Source organism: Phascolarctos cinereus, unplaced genomic scaffold (genome assembly GCF_003287225.1).
Source record: "Phascolarctos cinereus isolate Bilbo 61053 unplaced genomic scaffold, phaCin_HiC Scaffold_4;HRSCAF=312, whole genome shotgun sequence".
In the NCBI taxonomy this organism is placed as follows: domain Eukaryota; kingdom Metazoa; phylum Chordata; class Mammalia; order Diprotodontia; family Phascolarctidae; genus Phascolarctos; species Phascolarctos cinereus.
Genome location: NW_027555847.1, coordinates 251,202,827 through 251,225,135, shown reverse-complemented (window position 1 = coordinate 251,225,135; position 22,309 = coordinate 251,202,827). Strand labels below are relative to the sequence as shown.

The 22,309-nt window shown below is 36.0% G+C and overlaps 1 protein-coding gene and 2 non-coding genes across 12 annotated transcripts in view; all 3 read left to right on the top strand.

The window, feature by feature from the left end:
- UBAP2 (ubiquitin associated protein 2) overlaps window positions 1-22,309 on the top strand; it is a 128,773-nt gene that overhangs the window by 89,438 nt on the left and 17,026 nt on the right. For all 10 annotated transcript variants that reach the window (XM_078152992.1, XM_078152993.1, XM_078152994.1 and 7 more), the window contains exons 11-16: window positions 2,180-2,369; window positions 5,467-5,677; window positions 7,062-7,333; window positions 7,904-8,073; window positions 10,485-10,695; window positions 15,438-15,477. In XM_078152992.1, the coding sequence (XP_078009118.1) occupies window positions 2,180-2,369; window positions 5,467-5,677; window positions 7,062-7,333; window positions 7,904-8,073; window positions 10,485-10,695; window positions 15,438-15,477 (1,094 nt within the window). The remainder of the gene's footprint in view (window positions 1-2,179; window positions 2,370-5,466; window positions 5,678-7,061; window positions 7,334-7,903; window positions 8,074-10,484; window positions 10,696-15,437; window positions 15,478-22,309) is intronic.
- LOC144457361 (small nucleolar RNA SNORD121A) lies at window positions 590-669 on the top strand. Its single transcript, XR_013486667.1, has one exon. It is a non-coding gene; the product is annotated as a small nucleolar RNA SNORD121A (small nucleolar RNA).
- On the top strand, window positions 2,496-2,580 carry LOC144457360 (small nucleolar RNA SNORD121A). The gene has a single exon (XR_013486666.1). It is a non-coding gene; the product is annotated as a small nucleolar RNA SNORD121A (small nucleolar RNA).

Below are 22,309 nucleotides of genomic sequence, written 5' to 3'. Positions count from 1 at the left end.
CATTTAACAGAGTAAAATCTCCCAAATAAGCAAGTGCTTATTCTGAATGTCTTCCTAATTCTCCATCTCGTGTCTTAAAATTCACTGAATGTAATGTAAAGTAAGTTCAAATGTATCCTCTGCTTAGAATAATACTAAAAGCCTCCACACACTAAAAAAAGCAGTTAGTGGGAGAGGTGTGGTACTTGATGCATATTAACAAATTAGAAATGAAGCATTTGAAGAAATCGTTTGTTAGAAGTTTTTTACTCAACTCATTGGTACTGAGGGAAATCTAAAAAATTAATTTCAAGGCCCTTTTTTGAAAGTATTGAATGTTTTTCCGTGTAATAGATTTGGAGTTCTGAAAACAATACTTAGAACTGTTTTGTTATATACATTTTTGAAAGTACTATTTGAGGATTTTGAACATGTGTGTAATACTTTTCTTCATGTTTAATGTAGGTGTGAAACAAATTCCTTATCACTTAAGGTGATAGCAAAATTTGATTTTAATTTATGAGATTGTTCCATTTTTTTCTTGAAATACCAATTATTTTCAAGAAATACATTCGTTGACCAAGTTTTGCAGGGGAGACAACATTGAAAAGTCCAAAGAACAATGATGTACTCTTTTCCAAGCACATATCTGACCAATCCATGTGGAAAATGTTTCTGAGTTTTTTGGACTTAAGAAATATTGTAAATATTAGTTTTAATAAGGTGAGATATTCTACCCATGGTGCTTATCACACAAATTTGAAGTACAACTAAAGCAAATAAGCAGATTATCTTATAGCCTAAAATTCTAGGCTTAGCTTTAATTTATGTTCTAGTCAAATAAATATTTTAAATATAAACTGCATCTAGCTTTTGTAAGAAAGACTTCTGCTTGAAAGAGAAAGAATTGTGGAGGCGTCAGAATTATTCCATATGAGCGAGAATTGGTTGCAAAAACTGGGGATGTTTGCCCTCAGAAGAAGATTTAGGTGGGGATAACATAACATTGGAAGGGCCTTTCCTTTGGAAAAGACAATGAAATTTGTTCAGCTTAGAGCAGAGTGAAAATCTAAGAATGGTGGGTGACAGAGGCAAATTTAGGCTTGAGTTAAGAGGAAGAAAAGTCTTTTTGAAAATGAGATTGCCCTAAAGCAGAATGGGCTGCCTCAAGTGGCAAAAGGTAGGTTCTCTCCCATTAGAGGCCTTCAAACAAAGACGGTATAAAGAGTGGTCAGTTAATTTTTTTTTTAGAGTAATTATTTTTTGTTTTCAACATTCACTTTTGTAAGATTTTGAGTTCTAAATTTTTCTCCCTCCCCAAGGTGGGCTTGCAATCCTGATATAGGCTATACATGTATAATCATATTAAACATGTTTCCACATTCGTCGTGTCGTGAAAGAAGAATCAGAACAAAAGGGAAAACCACGACAGAAAAAACAAACAAGCATTCAGATTCCGTAGTTCTTTCTCTGGATGTGGATAGCATTTTCTATCATGAATCTTTTGGAATTATCTTAAATCTTGCATTGCTGAGGAGAACTAAGTCTATCAAAGTTGGTCATCACACAGTGTTGCAGTTACTGTGTACAATGTTCTGCTGTTTCTGCTCATTTCACTCAGCATCAGTTCTTGTAGGTCTTTCCCAGTTATTTTTTTAAAGGGATTCCTTGTTCAGGTATTGACTTCTGAAGTCCCCTCTAATCCCAAGATTGAATTCCATTAATAAAAGTAACAACCTGATAAACACAGTCCTTCTTTGAACCAAGGTGTAAAAACAACCAGTATAAATATTTATTAACTAAATAAAATTCAGTGTCTATATCTACAAGTCCAGATTAGACCATTTGTCTCCTAAACTCCCAATTTTATGAGGTAGTAAAGGCTCTAAAATATAACAACAATGAAATGAAACATGTTTTCAAAAATAATTACTCCCAAATTTTCTGGGTAGATACATTCCATTTTACTACTTTTCCTTCCAACTCTTTACAACCCTTCTTGAATTTGAATTTCTGTGGATTTGTTTTTTTGTGGTTTATATTACCCCCCTTTTTTTTTCTTCCTTGTTTACCAGAGGTTGAATACAGCTCCTTTTCTTATAGATTTTTTCACACGCACAGTTTTCTCATTATTTTGCTTCTCAGTGCATTTTCTGGTAAGATAATCATATGACTTAGATGTTGTCTTTTGTCTGCTTAGCATTGACTTGGTAGCCTTGCTCCAGAAGCCTTCTACTTCTACCCAAGTCCCAGAAGTCAGCTCATTTGAACCTCCACAACAACAGGGCTTTGGCCAAGCCCTCGTCTTCACAAATTCTCAACACAACACTCAGATGGCATCAGCTACTAGCAACTCGAGTACTGTCAACTCTTATTCTCCCCAGAGTCTGGTAACTGATTTTTATTTCAATATGAAATTTCAAGGAATGTATGTAACAATTTGTACTACAATCATCCATATTCTGGAACTTATTCAGAGCCTTGCCAGTCATATTTAGAAAACAGAATTTTTTATAGTCCAGAAAACAGTGATGTGAGAGTTTCCAAGCACATATCTGATTCTTGCATGTTGAAATCCATCTATCTCTGAGTTTTCTGGATTAATGAGAAGATATATTTTAATAAAATAGTTGCATTCTTTCAGAACACTGTTATTCAAGTTTCATGTTCTTGTTGATGAAATTGAAATGAATATTTTTTTGGAGTTTGTGTTATTGTGAATTAGAGCCATGCCCATTTCCAGTCTTAAAATGCTGATATTTGTGTTTTTATTTTCCGTGTTGCTACAGATAGACACGTAATGATAATTCCTTTTGGCATGTCAGAAGAACACAACAGGAATTGTTTATGGGATGGTGGTTGGCTAGGTGTTAAACAGTAGTGCTAAAATTTTACCAAACATGGATCTTGATATTTTAGCAGTAAAGATTTAAATGTCTGTAATGTGCAGAACACATCGAAAAGCTTATGCAAAAAGGAGTGCAGTGGGATTTTTTTTGTTTGAATTAAGGGGATTGGTCATGGAAAGAACATTTGCTGAAGTTATTGGACCTAGTTTCTATTCTCAGCCCTGCTAAGTAATAAGCTTTGTGATCTTGGGACAAGACTGTCTTTTTTGTGCCATAATTTATCTTATCTGGATAATGAACAGATTAGACTAATTTACATGTGTAATCCTTTATAATTCACATTTTGAAATTTTTCCAATCCTAACCAGTTTGGTGTATCTTAAGTGTAATTTTTTTAAATTATCAAGTACCAGCTTAATAGATGTTCTTTTTATGTGATATAGCCATTTGCAGATTTTGTAGCTGAGCATATGGATTTGTATACAGACTACTTTGCCTTACTCTTGTTATAAGTTATCCTTTCCTGATTTGAAACTAACTGCTGGTGTCCTAGAGCTGGTACATATGATAGTGCCATTGCTTTCAGTAGAATAGGGTAAGGCATGATGCTGTCTGTTTTCAGGTCTAAAACCACTAAGATACCAAGCTGCTTTTGTTTTGCCATTCGTTACTTCGTTTTCTTCTTGCCTTCAAGTGCTAAAAGATGAAAACATATATAGTTCCAGTGCTAAATAAAAAAAAAAAGATTTGGAAATAAAACATAGCAGGTAAATGAGAAATCCTATAGTTCCTTAATTTGTGCGTTCAACTTTAATTCTGTTACTTTACCTTAAAACCTATAATCAGTTAACCCACTGGTCCCAGGATTTGAAAGGGAGAACAATGGGCCTAGCATTATGCTAAGCTTATATGTAATGTAAGTCACCAAACCATCTCACCCAGGGACAAAGTTAGGGAGCCCAAATTTGCACATGTGAAATAATGTGAGAACACAATAATAGTTAATAAAGTGCTACTTTTGCATTGCTGATAATAGATACAAAATGAATTGAAGATTATCTAAGGTTGTTGTCATCTAGGACTGTTTTCTCAGATCACTAGGGACTTGAGTTAAACAGTGGGAAAAGATGGGTTAGCATGTGGATAACTAACATTCGTTTGATGCTTTTGAGTTGGCAAAGTTATGTGTGTGTATATCTTTTTTTTTATCTTTATGGAAACCCTGTGAGGTATGTGTTATTTTCCCCATTTTTTAGATAAGGAAACCAAAGTCCTGAGAAAGAGTGACTTGCCTTATGATCACACAGAGAAGTGCAGGATTTGAACCCAGATCTTCCTTTCGAAGTTCAGCACTTTTACTAAACCATGTTAGCAGAAGTAGGGAGAGATCAGCATAAATACTGTTTTAGAAACAGAATTCAGTTTGGGTTTGGGATCACTGGGGAATAGGTAGGCATTGTCTAACTTAAGTTTTTTTGTTAATAAGAATACCTTATTTCAGTAGAGCTGTCATCTGTCCTATTGTCTAGCCACTGACTGTTTTATCATTTATGTACTGACAAGTTTGGTACTTCCCCAGAGCAAGTGCCACATTTGCAATTTCTGTGGCTTACTGTGTTTAAGAATTTGAGTTGTCTGTATAAATTTGAAGCCTTTTTAATTGTGATCTATCACTTTGCCTCAATTTATTCAGCTCCTGTTTGATAGAAAACCTAAATCACTTGTGCCTGGGAATGATCTGGATAAGTGAAACCCTAGTTCTGGAATTACTTGAACCATTTCTTCCCCGTTCTCTTTTCCATCTTAATTTGTTCTCTTTAGTCGCTGACCAGATTGGTTCAGTTTAAATTCTCAGGAACCCAAAGAAAAGCAAAAGGCATTTGGGTGTGCGAGTTTGCTATGAGTACTGTCTTTATGGATCTTGACAACATTAAGTGATTATAGGTTTCTTAGAGCAATCAAGTAAAATAGTAAATAATTGCTGTAGTCCAGTGAGATTTACTTAAGAAAGGATATATTTTTTAAAAGTACATAAATTATAATGCTATTGGATATCTTTTAGTTCTAGTTACAGAGAGTTTGTGTGTCTCTGTATACGTAGCAGAATTTGGTTTGGAACATATTACTTGAGTCATTGACTCATGTTGTCTGCTTTGATGTAGCTTACTGTTATGTTTCCTGACCCCCTTTTGAGAACTATTCAGTTAGACTGGTATTGTTGTGTGATGTTCTATTAAAATGGCTAGCACTTGTAGATTTTTTTAGATGATGATATGTTTCTTAACTTGTATAAAATATTTCTCAAATACTAAATTTGTGGTGCTTGCTCACCAAGTTTTTCAACAGTGATATTTAGACTGTGGAATTTTACACTCACTCTTCTAGCCATACCCTTTGAATTACTTATGGAATATATAACACGTTTTTTATCAGAATTTTTCGGATAAAGAGAATTTTCATTAGTTGTCACACTTAATTAGAATGTCCAGAATATGGATTTTTTTTTCAAGCTGGTTTCAAAAATAGTGATGAGTTGAATTTCAGGTTTTGAAATATTGATGAAAACTTGTCTATTTCACATCTCACATAGAAATTCTTCCTTCTTGAGAAAGTCCTTTTTTCTTCCCCCTCTATACAGTCTTCAGTTCTTGGTTCTGGATTTGGAGAGCTTGGGTCATCAAAGATGGCAAACTCTACTGGTTCCCAGATCTTGGAGCAGTTGAAATCTCCAAGTTTGGGCCAGTTCAGCACGCAGAGTTCACAGCAAAACAGCACTAGTCCTCCTACAACCACTTCAACCTGGGATCTTAAGCCCCCAGTTCCCCAGTCCTCTATAATGAATCAGTTTGGTAAGTGAATGAATTTTCTATTACAGATAATCAGCTCAACCCTTGTCATACTTTCAGTGGTGAGAAACATGATACTTATCATTGGTTGAATTACATTGAATTACACAGATACTATAGAAATAATAGTACATAGCAAATACAACCACAGAATTTTATACTAAATTAAAGGGAACAGTTTTTGTTCGAGATTTTAAAAATAATTGTATTGGCAAAATATCTTCCTCTCCCCCCTGCCCCGGCCTTTTTTTTTTCTGGCTAAGGAGAGAAAGGCATTACTTATTATTATTATTATAGCTATGAAATATATAAATGTGTGTGTGGAGATGCGTATTCTTTAACAAGGAATAACAATTCATTTATATTCCCCAGTATGAGGAAGGATTACATTATAGTTTTAAAATTCTAAGCAAACACATCCTTTTACGTATAGGAAGAAGGGTCGCAGAATACAATACTAGGCATTATGAAATGATGAGTATCAGTCCCTACAATAACCATTGGTATGTCATACTCAGCTTGTTCATAATTTTGGTGAAGTATTCTAAGCCCTGGGCTATGGCTACTTATAAAAATGTCATTCAGACAGCTCATTTTGATGTTTTGGATTGTACATTATAGAAAAGATGGGAGGAAGAGTAGAGCAATTTGAAAGTCTTAGTATTGTTTTTCTTGAACTTGGAGGGGCTTTTTTAAATTTTGCTCCCGATCTGGGATTTTTCTTCACAACTGGAAGATTTAAACTAGTTCTCCTCTGGTTTCCACATGCTCTTGTGCTTTCTGTAAATTAAAATTCTTTCTGTATCTAGGTAGCATTTAAACTGTACTACATGTTAAAAGTTTTATTTAATGATCTGAATTGCAATTTCAAACACTGGCATCATAGGGAGTACCATGAAAACATCAAAGGTAGTCTTAAATAATTTTAATGAAGATGGTATGGTGTGTTTTGTTTTGTTTTTCTATAACCAAGTTGGTGGTACCAATACCACTCATTGAATTTAACCTAGATTTTGTGGCTATTTAATATTTTCACTTATATAGCTATAATTTGAGGTATCTCTCTTCATACAAGTCTTCAGATATTCTTTTGAAGTGATCCAGTATTCTTTAACATGGACCTTTTCCCTACTATGTGTGGAAGAAAACCTTGCCATGGAAGTGCATGTTATTGTCATGTCATTTATGTGAAAATTAGGTAGACAAATATAAAAACATAAATTAACTACTAGATTGACTGAATTAGAAGGTGGGATGGAATAATTATTTTTCCATATCTCAGTTTTACATGATAGTGGCAGAAAGAATAGCACAAACAAATGAGCAGCTTTTGAGTAACTGAATGCTGATTATATGCTGGACTTTTTTCTTTCTGCATATTTAATAGACTTCAAATCTCAACCTGAGCCATCCCCAGTTCTGAGCCAGTTGAGCCAGCGACAGCAACACCAGACCCAGCCTATCCCTGTTCCTCCTCCTGGGATGGAGAACTTCTCCTCCCAGGTAAAACTCCGAGAAAACTCCAGAGACAATGCCACAGCTGTGAACAAAATGCTGCAGCTCCCCAGCATATCTACAGAAAACCAAGCAGTGTCTGCCCAGCAGACTCAGCCAAAACAGATCAAACCCCCAAAACGGAGAGTACCCCCATCTTCCAAGGTGAGTAACCTACCCACAAGTTATATTTACCAGAGGCAGACTTAACAATGAGGAAAAAATTGAAAATTGAACATTTTGTCTTTATAAATTGTTGATTAAATATTTTTATGCACATATCTTATTGTACCATGTAAAAATATATTTGTTTTTTATTGAATTAACTTTTTGAACTACTTTTTCCTAAAAGTAAAAATGAAAGGTGGCAGCTACTAAATGCTGGAGACTTTTTACATAAGTAAAGAACTAGCTTAGCATCTATTTACTTACCTACTGATGGAAGTGGATATATTCATATTATCCGTAGGAAGTAGTTCCTTTCTGAGAACTTCAGTGCAAAATTATGTGCAGCTAAAGGAAGGGTAGTTATCTTTTTGGTAATGGTGTCACTGACAGTCTGCGTACTGTGCATTTTTCTTCCCTCTCCCCAACCCCATTTCTCCCTTTCTTACCTTAGACTTCCCCATCAGCGTCCAGTGACATATAAGGACTCTCGGTATGCAGGAAAAAGCTCTTGAGACTGAAAAATATGCTAAGCTCTGAACATGAAAAATATATGTTTTCCCCTTACAGATCCCTGCATCTGCAGTGGAAATGCCAGGATCAGCAGATGTTACAGGGTTAAATGTTCAGTTTGGAGCTCTGGAATTTGGATCAGAACCTTCTCTCCCTGAATTTGGATCAACTTTGAGCAATGAAAATAGTAATCAGGCCCAGATCAGCTTGTATCCAAAACCTGTAAGGTATACAATTGCTCTTTTCTATGTTTTAGGCTGTTGAATGTTATTTTCAGTTTCTGTAAGGTATGAACACAATTGAGTCAGAATGGCTCATGGAAAGGAGACAGTTTTGTGAATTGGGAGTTGAAGGAGTTGCCTCTTGACAATGGGACTTTGAGAGTAAGCAGGCTTGTTTCGCTGCTCTATGAAAGAAAACAGATTCTTGGGAGGGAAGAGGAATAAAATTAAAGTTTCGTTGTATTCAGTAGTATCTCCTACCTCCCAAAAATTTCTTTAACCAGCCTTTTTTTAGGCATGTGTTTTAATATCTTTTTTTTTTTACAACCACAAAATTCCTCTGATTAAATATATATATATAAGTTCAAATCAAAGTGAAGAAGGAATGCTTGCTTTTTTTTTTTAAGATACGCTTGCTTTGGAATGGAAACATGAACATTTTAGCCAAGTCTGCTTACTGGATTCATGCATCCTATTTCAAGAGAACATGAAGAAATATGTGTTTTGTGGCAACAGTCATGTAGAAGGTAGAAATGATGCATCTTACAGAAGGAATTCCATATAAGGATGGTGGAAAGTTAGAGTCCTAAAAAGATATAATTTAACCTTTCAATAACTCATCAAAGATGAGAAGGTGATTTTTCCCTTTAGGATAGGAGAAGAGAAATAAGTTACATGGTAGCAGCGCAGTAGTAGATAAGGGGACACATACTTGTGTGTATTTATTTGTACTCTGTCTTTGGGAGGCGTTCGGTATAGAAATCTTATCCAAATGATGGGGGGGGGGGACACTCTGTTTTTCATTCTCACAACATGCCCTGTGTATTTAGAACCCTCTCCTATGAGTTTTTCATGGAGAAGTTCACTAGATAGTTATTAGTTATGCTAAAGTCAGAACCAAACATCTATGCCATTCATTATTATGCCTTTAGTTTCTAAACGAAGGTAAAGCAATTTGGATAGTATTAGAGTGAAGAAAGGGAGTTTCCTGAAAAGGGATTGCATTTTTAGGGAATACAAGTTAAAGAGGAACCACTTTTTTTAACCTTGATTTCATTGGTGTAAGGAACTCCTTGTGTGGTAACTTCCCTCCATCAATCAGATCAGCATCTGCTCTGCAACTTTTTTCTGAGAGGTTAAATGACCTGCCTGGGGTTGTCCAACCAAAATGTGTAAGAGATGGGGCTTACACCTTTGTCTTCCTGATTTTGATAATTGCTCTCTGTCCACAGTGCCACATTTCCTCTATAATTTTACACTCCACAGTTAAGAAAAATGAACAAATGTATGGTGAAGATCTAAGAGGAATTGGGGGAAACAAAAGAAAACTTGCAAGGCAGCACAGTTGTTGATGACAAACAGTGGCAGTAATGACAGATTGCTAGCAAAGCGAATAGAGTATCTGTAAGAGAAAATAGAATCAGCTCAGAGTGAACAAAAGAATCTTTTTCTTATTTTAGCTTTTTATCATGATACTAACAGAACACTTGGTATGATGTGAGATTGATGGGACCAATGTGTTAGCACCCTGGTATAAGAACCAAATACAGAGGGTACAACAGATCTTGTCATTCCATCAGTTTAACCAGCAGTGTATTCTAGCCTTGGAAAAGTACTGCTGAATTGAACCTTCTTGTTTTTGCTATGTTCCCTCAGTTCTGTGCCATGGAGGCCTTAGGGTTTTTTCCTCCTCTCTTCAGAGTTTTTATTTAAGCCTTTTTGAAGATTTCAATGTTGAATCATAATTTTGAGTCCATCTCTTGTCTCTTGAAAGTGAAAACACTTTAAGTCCATCTAGTTTAACCACCTACCTCATAAAGGAATACCTTCTATGTTATCCCTGACAGTTGATCATATAGTTACAACTTGATCAATTGGCAGTAATGGGGGAGCTTAGTACCTTAATATGCAGGGCTGAGGGAGGGATGTGACTGATTTGTCAAGCCTCTTTTTTATTGGACTATTTTTAAAAACAATTATATTTGGTATGTGTTTAGTACTTTTAAAATTAACACCCATCCTATTCCCCAGGTGACAGAGATCAAAGTTAGCTTATGCCCTCTTTCTAACTGGGAAACTATTAGGAAACTTGCTCAGGGATGTGCAATGAAAAGAAAAACTTAAACCCATCTAGATTCTACCTCATTGAGAGAGCACTAAGTCATTATAACTCAATCAGATTAAAATCTAGTTCCTTTTCCCCATCCCCAAGAACTGAAAATATTTAAGGTAAAATGGCTTTGGAGAGGACCATGATAATTTCTCTGTATTTAAATGTAATATTGTAGTTAAGCACAATATTTAAGTGATTTTAGAATATGACTAACCAGTTAAAGTAATAAGGTGGTGGTATTTCATGAAGGAATCTGAGATGACATTTATTTACTGAGATGATAAATAACTTTTACTTTTTCCAGTGATCCTTTGAATACCTCTTTGCCAATATCCAATACAGTACAGGAGTCGACCTATACAACCTCCGTCATCACCTCTTCCAGTTTGACCAACTCATCTCAGAGCACTAGTCCCGTTACAACATCTTCCTCCTACGACCAGAATTCTGTGCATAGCAGGATAGCATACCAAAGCTCCATGGCTCCATCTGAAACAACTTCTATTGCTGTCACAGTAAGTATCTTTTCAGCTTTCTTGGCCTGTTGAACATCTCTACATGCTTGTTCCTTAGATATCTGAAACTCAATCCAAAATGGAATTCATCTTCTCCCCCTAAATATGCCCCTCCTACAAACTTCCTTATTTTGGGTGAAGGTGACATATTTCCAGTCACCTCAGAGTCATCCATGACTCTTCCTTTTCCTTGTTCCCCTTTCATCCACTCCCTTTTCAGGTAACAAGTCTTGCCCATTTTACTTCCATAACATCCCTTTCTTACATGTCTCCTCCTTTCCATTTACTCAGCCATCACCCTTATTCAAACCTCTATCACCTCTCACCTGAACTACTATAGTATCCTAATTAGACTCCATGTTTTTACTCTCTCCCCTTATCCTCTGTAATCTATCTTGCAAATAACTATCATGCTAATGTTCCTAAAACGGGGGGGGGGGTGTATACATTATATACAATGAGAGAGTGTGTGGCTGTAGCCTGCCATTCCAAATTTATTTATATACTGTATCCCTCAATAAAATATAAGGTCCTTGGATGTTGGGGATGTTTTTTGTTTTTATCTTTGTATCTCTATGCCTTACACACAGTAGATGTTTTAATAAATGTGCAATTGAATTAGATTTTTGTAATTTTATGTATGAATTTGGACCTCTAAATATTTTCCCTAACATGTTATTCAAATATTCTTTTCTGTGTATGGACTTTTGGGTTTATTGATACTATGTGTCTTTACTTGTACTTAGATTGCATAATTGGGCCTTTTTTGGTGAGGCCCTTATTAAGAGTATCAAAGATCATTTGACATGAGTTCACTTAGTACCTCTATGCCAGTGCTCTACAAATCTACTTTGACTTGTCCTTTGCACTGGTGTGTTTGAGTTCAGTCCCCTTCAGTCTCCTTCCATCAATTGTTCCCTCTCTCTCTTCATGCTTCTCCAAACATTCTCACACTTTCCCTTAGCCTACAATCGTATTTGGGTCTACCAGTCATTTAAAAAAAAATAGTTCTTTGATTCTGTTTACCCCTCATTCTATCATCCCCCTTTTCCTTCTCTATCAAATTCCTGTATATTGAATGACTAAGCTATTCTGAGTTATATGAATATTAAGATCGACTACAAAAGACCTATGAAGGAAGATGCTATACTGCCTCCAGAGAAGGAACTGATATCTGTTTCAAATATTGGCTTTCTCTAGTTCAGAGTTGGGAGTGAAGGACAGAATAGGCTTGGAACTCAAATGTAACCAAAAAATAGTAAAATTTTAAAAAAGATTTGTATATATTGTATATACATGGTGATACTTACTCATTGCCCATTCACTCCTTTGCATTCTATATTTCCTGTCACATCGTATTTAAGCAGCTCTGTCCCAAGTCAAAGACCTCTTAATTGCCAAATCCAGTGATGTTTTCTCTGTCCTTTTGCTCCTTGATATTTCTACAGCTTTGGACTGTCTTCAGCTTACCATTTTTAATACTCTCTCACCCTTTGGTTTTTTTTGACACTGTCCACTCATAGTTACTTACCTCTTAAGCCGCTTTTCTCCTTTACTAGTATCTTAATTCTCATTCTAATCCCTACTTCTAGATATCCTCCAAGGCTCTATCCTCTACCTTCTTTTTCTTTACATTCCTTCCTATGGCAATCTTATTTCTAGCCATGGCTTCAATTTTCACTTCTTTGCCAGTGGGTCAATCTCTATTTCTGTTGTCACCTTTCCCTTAAACAGTGTTCCTGCGTCTTCAGCTATCTTCTCCATATTTCTCTATGTCCTGCTGGCATTTTAAATTCATGTTTGTCCAAAGTTGAACTTGCTGCCTTCCCCAAACCTGTTTCTCTTCTTAGTTTTTGTTGGTGGTGTCACCATTTTGTCAGTCATTCAGGTTGGAATTTTAGTCATCTTTTCTTTTTCCCTCTCCTTAACCCCCTACATCCATCCATTCAGTTTCTACATTCTGTCAGTTTAAATTTTATGTATCCTTGCCATGTTTTCCTCTAGTTTAGACTTTCTTGGCTGATTTCATATAATGGCCTCCTACCTATTCCTTCCTTCCTCTAATGTCTTCCCTTTTATAATATTTTAGCCCTCTGCCCACTTAATCTTTCTAATGTATCATTGATGTTATGGCTGCCCCTTGACTCAAAAACCTTTAATCACTCCCCATTGCTTTCCAAATATATTATAGCCTCCTTATTGTGAAAATCAAGAACCCTCCCCTCTCATTATCTAGCTCTAACTGACCTTACTTATCTTAGTTCTCACTGTGTGTGTTTAATTTATTTTGTGCTTCATCTAAATTAAACTGTTATTTCCTTCCTCCATTCCCTTTCTTATATTAATAACTCCTGTTTGAAATGAAATCTACCTCTTCCATCCTTCATTTACACCAATTGAAATCCTTCCCTACCCTTAAGGTTCACATCTGATGTGACATCCTCCATTAAGCCTTCTCTGATATATTATGCTGCTGCAAATGATTTTTTCTCCAGACTCCTCATAGAATTTTATTTAGATGTATACTTTTGACTTAGGTACATCTCTTTAACCTTGCCATTTGGGCCATTAGATGGTAAATGGCTTGAGGGTGGGGATGATATCATGTTTCATCTTTGTATTTCCTTAACATCTTGCACATAGACTTTCTAGCATTCCTTGGCTTAAATATGCAAGTCTAGTGGTTTTCAAACTATTAATAGCACCATATAATGTAAAGGTGATAGTTGAATTTTATTATTAATAGAAGAATATAAAAATAATACCTTAATGAGAAAAGATTAGTAAATAATAGGAGTATGTGTTTATTTGCCATTACATCTTTGAAACACAGTTTAAGAAATCTAGTAGTATATACTGAGAATAACCATCTAGTAATAACCTCTTTTTTTTTTCCCTCTGCGATTAGGAATCCCTTCTGCCCTTTTATCTCTCCTCTCCGATCAATCTTCTTTGTAGGGTTGTTGTTTTTTTATGAGATAGCCAGAAACTCAGACATGCCCAGAGTACCACCTGAATCAAGTGTTCCTCTGATGCATGGATATCCTTTTGGTCCCAAGAGTCCCCCTGTAAGCATTTTAAAACAATTTTTTCCAAAGTCAAGGATGGTGACTTTGGGATTTCTTTCAGGTGTCTAGTGGAAAATACAATTAAATATGTCCACAATTCTATGCCTAACAGATGTTTGAATTGAATTGGTTGCTTATCCGAGGAGGAATACTTACTATTTACTAGATATACTTGAGATGGCTCTCAGCTGTAGCAGCTGCTACAGGTTGTTTTTTTTTTCTAGAGTAGAGTTTGTTAAGTGATTTGACTTGTGATATTAAATATAGGTGATTTGTTTTGCTCCTGTGTGACACTAAGCTATGTTTATCAGAATGAGAAATGCAGCATAGTTTAGATAGTTCCTGTTCTCCTGCAGCTTATAATATAATACTGGGGTTAATAACAAATTCAGAAAGTACACAGTGCTCACCTTCCATTACACTGTTAGCTCCTTGAGTATCCACAGTGCCTGGCACGTAGTAGGTATTTAATAAATGCTTATTGACTGACTTTTATAAGAGTGCGTACCTAACGATAGGAGCCCATGTGCCTATTTCTCCATTTTTTTCTTCTGGAAAATCGATAATCTTTTCTTTCTCCACTTTTTTTGTTGTAGGGAAATGAAGAGAACATGAGATGTAGAAGCAAGCTATATAGAAAATATAAAGATGAATTAAAGATTAGATTATTGTGTTAAAAATTAAGTCAAGGATTCTCATCCTTAAATGTGGGGAGGGGAAGAAACTAGAAATGTTAAATAATAGGAATCTTCCTATCCTACCAAAAGATTATAACTTAGTTCTAAAAGGTTTTAATTTTTTCCTGTAGTTCTTTTCTTCATCCTTTATTTTCACTTTTGGAAAAAGAAAATATGCTTTACTTAATCAGTTCAGTATAATCAATAGAAGTATGTGACATTTCCCTTTGTAAGATTCTGATTAAGTATGTTAGGTTACGTATTAGTTAAATTGGTTTCTTACTCTAGGAAATAGTTCCATTTACTCTGAATAAACTTAAGTGGGGGGGGAGGGATAAGGTATTTTTCTCTCCTTATGATAATATAGCTATTTACCATAAGTATATTTGTTATTGTTGTTTTCAGTTTTATAGTTTCTTTGGAGACTAACTCAGTTCTTATCTGTAATTTGTGATGCTTTGCAATCACAATCATTACTTTAAGGATGTCTCTTTTGAACTCTGGAAACATCTCCCAGGTTGATACTCATATGATAGTAGCTTTGAGTTTGTTGTATTGCTGATGACCCTAGTCATTGGAGTAATTGTATATTTTGCCATTAGGATTCTGACACAGAAGCTTGGAATATACTGCCTGCATGTTAAATTTCTGTTCTTTGTAGTTAATGTGTTCTGTTTTTATTTCCTAGCATTTTGCTCGCTATAAGTCTTGCCTGGATCATAAAAAAATTTGAGAGTACCATTTAGTGAATTAAGTTATTTGTATTAGTACCTTATAATCTACTTTTAATTAGTCTTAAATGATGCAGTGTTCATTTTTATATAATCTGTGCTGTTACATTAATTGTTAGTATCATTCATGTTCAAGGGAACTCTGCCCTCCATTCTCCCCTTTATTTGATAAATTACTTATTAAATTAATTATTGTTGATATTCCTTATGCTGCTCCTATAGCTTCAAAGTTAATTTTTACTTGTCCTCTTTTCCTTCCGATGCAGAATGGACATGGTGGTGTTCGAACTCAGCAAACTCTAGACAGTAAGTATACAGAATGCTTTTTCTGATGCCAGATTTCCTCAGGACTACACAGATTGACTTCAGAGCTAATCATTTGATTTATGATGTGGTGATCTTGTCACCCATTGTCAAGTAATTGTAGAAAACATGTTCCCTGTAAAACTTTGTGTGTCTTTTCTGTGATGCTTCCCTTTGGAGGAGTTAATTCTTCTAGAAAGAGACCCAACTTTTTATGTTAGTTGAAAGGTCAAGAAGATGTTTACTGATTTCTAAAAGATGAGGAAGATATTAGGGGCCTTTGGACTTGGCCGTTAGTAATTATTCAGGTCACTGGGGCCAGTGCTGTCCACCTAAAAACAAGAAGGAAATAAAAAATAAGTTGCAATTGCCAGCTACTTTTAATGATTCATTTGGTCATAAATGATACTGCCATAAGGAATCTAGAAAGCATTGCCAAAGATTTTAAGAAGGCTTGGGGAAGAAGCTGAAGATCTTAAAGGATCTGGTGATATTTGCATTGCTGTTGCTATTTGAAGGCCGCAAAGACTTTCAGAGAAAATGGGGCAGAATTGTGAAGTGAATAGCTGGGGAAAATAGATGTCTCAGAGGAGAATTAAGGGTTTTGGACCAAGATGTAAAATACAGTTAGAGTGAGCTTCTGTTTAGGGATGAAGTATACCAAGAACTTGAGAATTTATTTACCTGGAATCTTGCAAATCTAATCAAAATGACATTTAACTGGAAAGGAGGAAATAGGAAATGACCTAGGTTAGGTGCAACAAGCTTATGCCACTTGGTGTGAGCCCTTATTATGGGAAGAGAAATAAGAGAAACACCTGATGTTCACAGTCATCTAAAATCTAAGGAAGCCAGTGCTTATAAAGCCCATGACCTTTGAGATCTCTATACACATATCAGAAACCTCTAATGGGAAGATGCCTGGGAATGAAACTAGTGACTGGAAAATTGCTCTGGAAAGATAGGACTTATTCTAGAGAAATAAGAGGTTTTTTTTAAAAAGTTTTTTTTTAAGCAAAGTTCATAAAGGGGAGACTATAGGGCACACCTTCCTTATATGTTTATAGAAATACACATTTGAGGAATCGAGGAGTGGGAGCAAAGCAAACATGAATGGTAGAGGGAATTAGATGCTGAGACAGCAGCAATATTGTCACCAGTATACTGTGACTGCTACTGCCACTACTACTAAGCAAACATTTATTTAACACAATATCTATTCTTTCTGTAATGCTAGAATATCTGCTACCTACCCAAGGTTTAAGGAGAGCAGATTTCTCATTGCTCAGAGAAACAATAGAAAGGATCTGATGGCTTAAAATTCTACAATTGAAGTCAGCCTGGAAGGATGGGAAGCATTCATATATGGATTTTTTGAGTCACAGAAAGAAAACAACTTGCAGGGGGAGTTGTCTCAAGTGACCTATATAAATTAACAGGGAACTTCCTAACCGATTTAGATTTTTAAATAATATTTAGAAGATCGAAGAAAGAACAAGTAGTGGGTGGAAGCAAAATTTCCACAAGACTAGTATCAGTAATACCAAATTTCAGAGTGAGCCAAGGCTGATGAGGAAAACTAAAGACAACCAAAAAAGGATAATATGGGGTTTTGTGTCTGTTGTTTTTTTCTGAGGGGGATTGTTGGTTTTTTTGGGGGGGGGTGTTAAGCTACATTAGAAATAAGAACAATCAGAAAAGGGGATGAGATTGCTCCTCAGGGTGGATGTTGCATGTTACCATGTTGCAAGAAAAATGAAGTGAAAAAATTATACTTCATTCTTCTTTCAGGAGTTCATCAGTTCTCTTGAGATGTATAGCATTTTTTTAAAATTTCTTTTGATTTATCAACAATCACTTCCATATGCTTTTGAATTTAAAATTTTTCTCCCCCTTCCTCTCCACCACCCTCCCCAAGATGGTGCACAATCTGATATAGGCTATACATATACATTCCTATTAAACATATTTTCACATTAATGGTGTTGTAAGTAAGAATTAGAACCAATAGGAGGAACCACCAGAGGGAAGAAACAAAATTCAACAGAAGGAAAAAAAAATAGCAAATAGTATGCTTCGATCTGCCTTCAAACTCCATAGTTCTTTCTTTGGATGTGGATAGCATTTTCCATCACGAGGCCTTTGGAGATGTCTTAGATCCTTGTCTTGCTGGGAAGAATTAAGTTTATCGGTGTTAGTCATCGCACAACGTGGCTCTTACTGTGTACAACATTCTCTTGGTTCTGCTCACTTCACTCAGCATCAGACCATACAAGTCTTTCCAGGTTTTTCTGAAGTCAGCCTGTTCATCATTTCTTACAGCACAGTAGTATTCCATTACATTCATATACCACAACTTGCTCAGACATTCCCCAATTGATTGGCATCCTTTTAATTTCCAATTCTTTGCCACCACAAAAAGAGCTGCTATAAATATTTTTGTACATTTGGGTCCTTTTCCCATTTGTATCATTTCTTTGGGATATAGCCCTAGAAGTATAGATAGCATTTTTGAATATGAGTCGTTTCAGAATTCTCTTGGATCATTGTATTGATCTGAGTAGCTAAGTCTTTTACAGTTGATCTTCCTTACAATATTGCCTTTACTGTGTATGGTATTCTCCTGGTTTTGCTCACTTCACTTTGTATCAGTTTGTATAGGTCTTCCCAGGTTTTTCTGAAACCATCCCCCTCATCATTGTTAAGAGCACAATAGTATTCTATCACAGTCATTAATACCTTAGATAGCTTTTATTTCCTCTTCTGAAAACTGCCTGTTCACATCTTTTGACCATTTTATCAGTTGGGAAATGGCTTTTGTTTTTATAAATTTGACTCAGCTCCCTATATATATTTGAAACATGAGGCCTTTATCTGGGAAATTGCTGGAAAATTTCCCCCCGGGTTTTTGCCTTCCTTCTAGTCTTAGGTGCATTGAATTTGTTTGTGCAAAAGCTTTTTAATTTAACGTAGTCAAGATTCTCTGCCAAGATCCTATCTATCTCTTCTTTGGTCATAATAAACTCTTCCTTTATCCATGAATCTAATAGGGAAATTTTTCCATGTTCTCCTAATTTGCTTATGATATTTGCCTTTATGTCTAACTTATGCACCCAGTTTGACCTTATCTTGGTGTCTATTGTGAGATGTTGATCTATGTGTAGTTTTCTGCCAAACAACTTTCTAGTTTTCCAAGGCAGTTTTTGTCGTGAAAGCTTGGATCATTGTGTTTATTAAACACTAGGTTACTACGTTCATTTACTTTTTTTCATGTCCAGTTATGGTTACCCAACTAAAATTTATCTTGCCTGTTCTTTTTTGTTTCTGACATTAGAAATTATCTAGCTTCATGCCATTTTCTTCTGCTTCCTCTTACCTTTCTCTCCTCTCTCATTTTCAAACAAGTATAGAAAATACCTAGATTTCTTGTCAAAAATTCTACCTGTTTATGGATCTTTTATTTCTAACATTTTGAAAACTATACATTTCTTTCAACAAAAAAATTTTGTCAGTAGTACATTTGAATCAACAAATATACTTTATTTCTTTGGGTTTTTTGGTTATGAATAAGATTAATTGGAAGTTAATATATAGAGCATAAAGTGTCCCCCTTATATTCACGGGCTGTTCTCTTTTTTCTTCATACAGTGCACTTGAAATATGGATTTGACATCAGTATTTCTGGTTTTTATGTATAAGGTGTTATATTTAATTATAGAAAAATTATTTGGGGGCAGCTAGGTGGGGCAGTGGATAGAGTACCGGCCCTGGATTTAGGAGGACCTGAGTTCAAATGTGGCCTCAGACATATAACACTGACTACCTGTGTGACCCTGGGCAAGTCACTTAACCCCATTGCCTAGCCTCCCCCCCCAAAAAAAAGAGAGGAAAATTATTTAAATTTCCTTCATTACCTATTGTAAGGTGGTACTGATTTTTTCAGGCTTGTTGAAATCCTGATGTGCTTTTCAATCTTTTGAGAATTGTGAGATGGGTTTAAATAACCACATATTTTATTTATATTTTCTTTTGAAAACAGTGGAGTCTGCTTTCCTTACATTACTTTTTAAATTATGTTGTTAATTGTGCCCTGTAAATCAGATTCATTAATTCATCAAACATATTTTAAACTCTTTGTGCCATCTATTAAGGCTTACGGGACATGTGAAGGTGAATAAGGAAGGCTTAATCGCTCCCTTCACAGAGTCTACAATATCGTGGGAATTTTTAAAGCGCATAAATAATACATTAAATAACAAAACTGGAATAAGCATTATAATTATGGAGAGTGTTTGACAGGTTTGGAGTAGATTTCAAGAATTAGGTGGCATTTGAGCTGTACCCGGTGGGATAGGTAAGTTTTTAGGGAGCTAGGGCATTCTAAAAGGAGATGACATCCCCAGCCACAGAGCTTACATTTGAGGATAACAACCTGTGTCAGGCAGTAGTAGAGATGAGGCTGGAAAAGGAGCTTGATTAAGCTTGTTATCTTAATGTAAGATTAAGGAATTTAGGCTTTATTTGGCAGGCAGTAGGGGAAGCATTTGAATGCCTTTTAGCACAAGAACAGCATGATCAGAATTTTGCTTTAGGAAAATATGTTTAGCAGTGCACATGAAGCTATTGCAGTGGTTCAGAAGAGACATGAGGAGGGCCTGATGTGGGAATAGTGGCAGTGGAAATTGAGGAGCTTGGTTGTTTCATTTCTGTCTGACTCTTTGTGACCCCATTCAAGGTTTTCTTGGCAAAGAGACTGGAGTGGTTTGCCATTTCATTCTCCAGATGAGGAGACTGAGGCAAATGGGGTTCTTAACTGACTTGCCCAGGGCCATACTGCTATTAAGTGTGTGAGGCTGGATTTGAACTCATGTCTTTCTGACTCTAGGCCTGGCACTCTACCCACTTTGCCACCTAGCTCCCAAACTGATGAGTAGACAGAGGAAAAGATATTGTAAGACCTTAGCAGTTAATTATATATTGAAAGTGAGGGAATAAGTAAGGCATGGAAAGAAATTTAGAGCAGTTGAACTGTACACCTGATTTCCTGTAATCTCAGTTCAGAGCGTCCACTGAAGCCTTTGGTGTCAGTTCCCTCCCATTTGCAGTAACTTTCTGTTTTGTATATATCTTGTCGTGGGTGTTGAACCTTTGGCCTGAAGTTTGGGGTCAGAGGGCTGCACTTGAAGACCTAGAGGGCCACATGTGGCCTGGAGGCCGAAGGTTCTCCATCCCTGAATCCTAGATCATGTATGTGCACATTGTCTCTTCTAATACAACGTAAGATTCTTGTGAGCAAGGACTTTCATTTCTTCCTGTATGTTCCTAGCACTTAGCAGAGCTTTTTGAGCTAAGTACTTAGTAAATACTTGTTGGTTGATTGATTGAGGTCACCATCTGTTGTGTGTTGCCTCGTGTTCTTTGAATGGAGCCTGAAAAGCAGGTTCTATTAAAAGCCCACTGTTAGTTGATTGCTGTCCAGAAAGAATCCATTGCATTACAAGCCCCCTGAAAAGTTCCTTCATGGTTATAATTCCAATTGTAGTACTGGCACAGCTTATGCACTGATCTCAGGGTGACATTTACTTCACAGCACTGGTGTTCTCCATGTTTTTCGAACCAAATTCCTGCCTTCTAGTGGAACATTTCATAGCTGTGCAAAATAGGACACTCCCTCCCCAACAAAAACTAAGGAAATCAAGGATTAAATATCCCCTCTGTGTTTCAGTTTTATATGGTTTGCAGACTATGTTCAAAATTGCTCTGAAGAATAGTCGTAGTTGTAGATGGTGTATTGACCACCATTACAGTCTATAAAAATGGAATTATTCCATTTACCATTTCTTTATTCCAAAATAAAACTACCAGTAAAATATTTCTGAACCGTTGTAATATGACTAAAATTCAAAAAAATCTATTTTGTGCAGAGCTCATTGTTTTATAAAAAGAAACTAATCTGTATTTAACAAAATTGAATTGCAAAGAATTTAATTTAATCCAGTTTACTGTGAACACTTCCTTAAAAAGAAAGGCATTATCCATTTGATTATGTGGTCCCGGGTTTAAATCTTTCTTTAGCACAGACTCATTAATAAGGCACATATTTACCAAACTTGAAAGACTGAGGCCCTGGATGGCACCTCAGAGGTCATCTCCCCTATTTCTCTCATTTTCCTAACAGTGAAACTGAGAGACCTAGAGAAATGAAGTCCCATGGGTGCATTTGAAAGCTAGGGCTTTCTCCACCACATCACACTGATTTCCCAGCTTTTCCATCATAAATGATCTACCCTGCACACGTTCGTGTTAAGTGGCTGGTCAGTGTTCCCCTCAGGAGAACAGCAGCTAAAGCATTTGAAGGCTCCTATTGACTTGTTGACCACAGAGAACAGTATTCAAATGCTGGCAACAAGTGGGGAACTCTTAATTTGACATTACAGAGCTTGGTAAACACTAAATTATAGTGTGACTGGTACTGATCTAGTGGGAGTAATAAATGTCTGATCCATAATGCTTTAAGATTTACACAGCACTTTCCTTAAACTCTTTATTTTCCCCTCACAACAATTCTATTTTATATATGAGGAAATTGAGACCCTTGTGTGTATTCTTAATGCCATCTTCTGCTGTCCCACTTCCCCATTGTTATCTTCTCTGACCTCAGTCTCTAATCTGTTTGTTCCTTTGGGCAGATGCCCAAAGTTTCCTACATCTTTTTAAGAAGGAGAAAAGCCTCACTAGAACCTACCTTCCTCCTCAGCCGTTGTTTTACTTATCTTTTTTCCTTTTCTCAGCCAGACTCCTTGAGGAAACCCAGCTATACTAGGTTCTTCCTCCT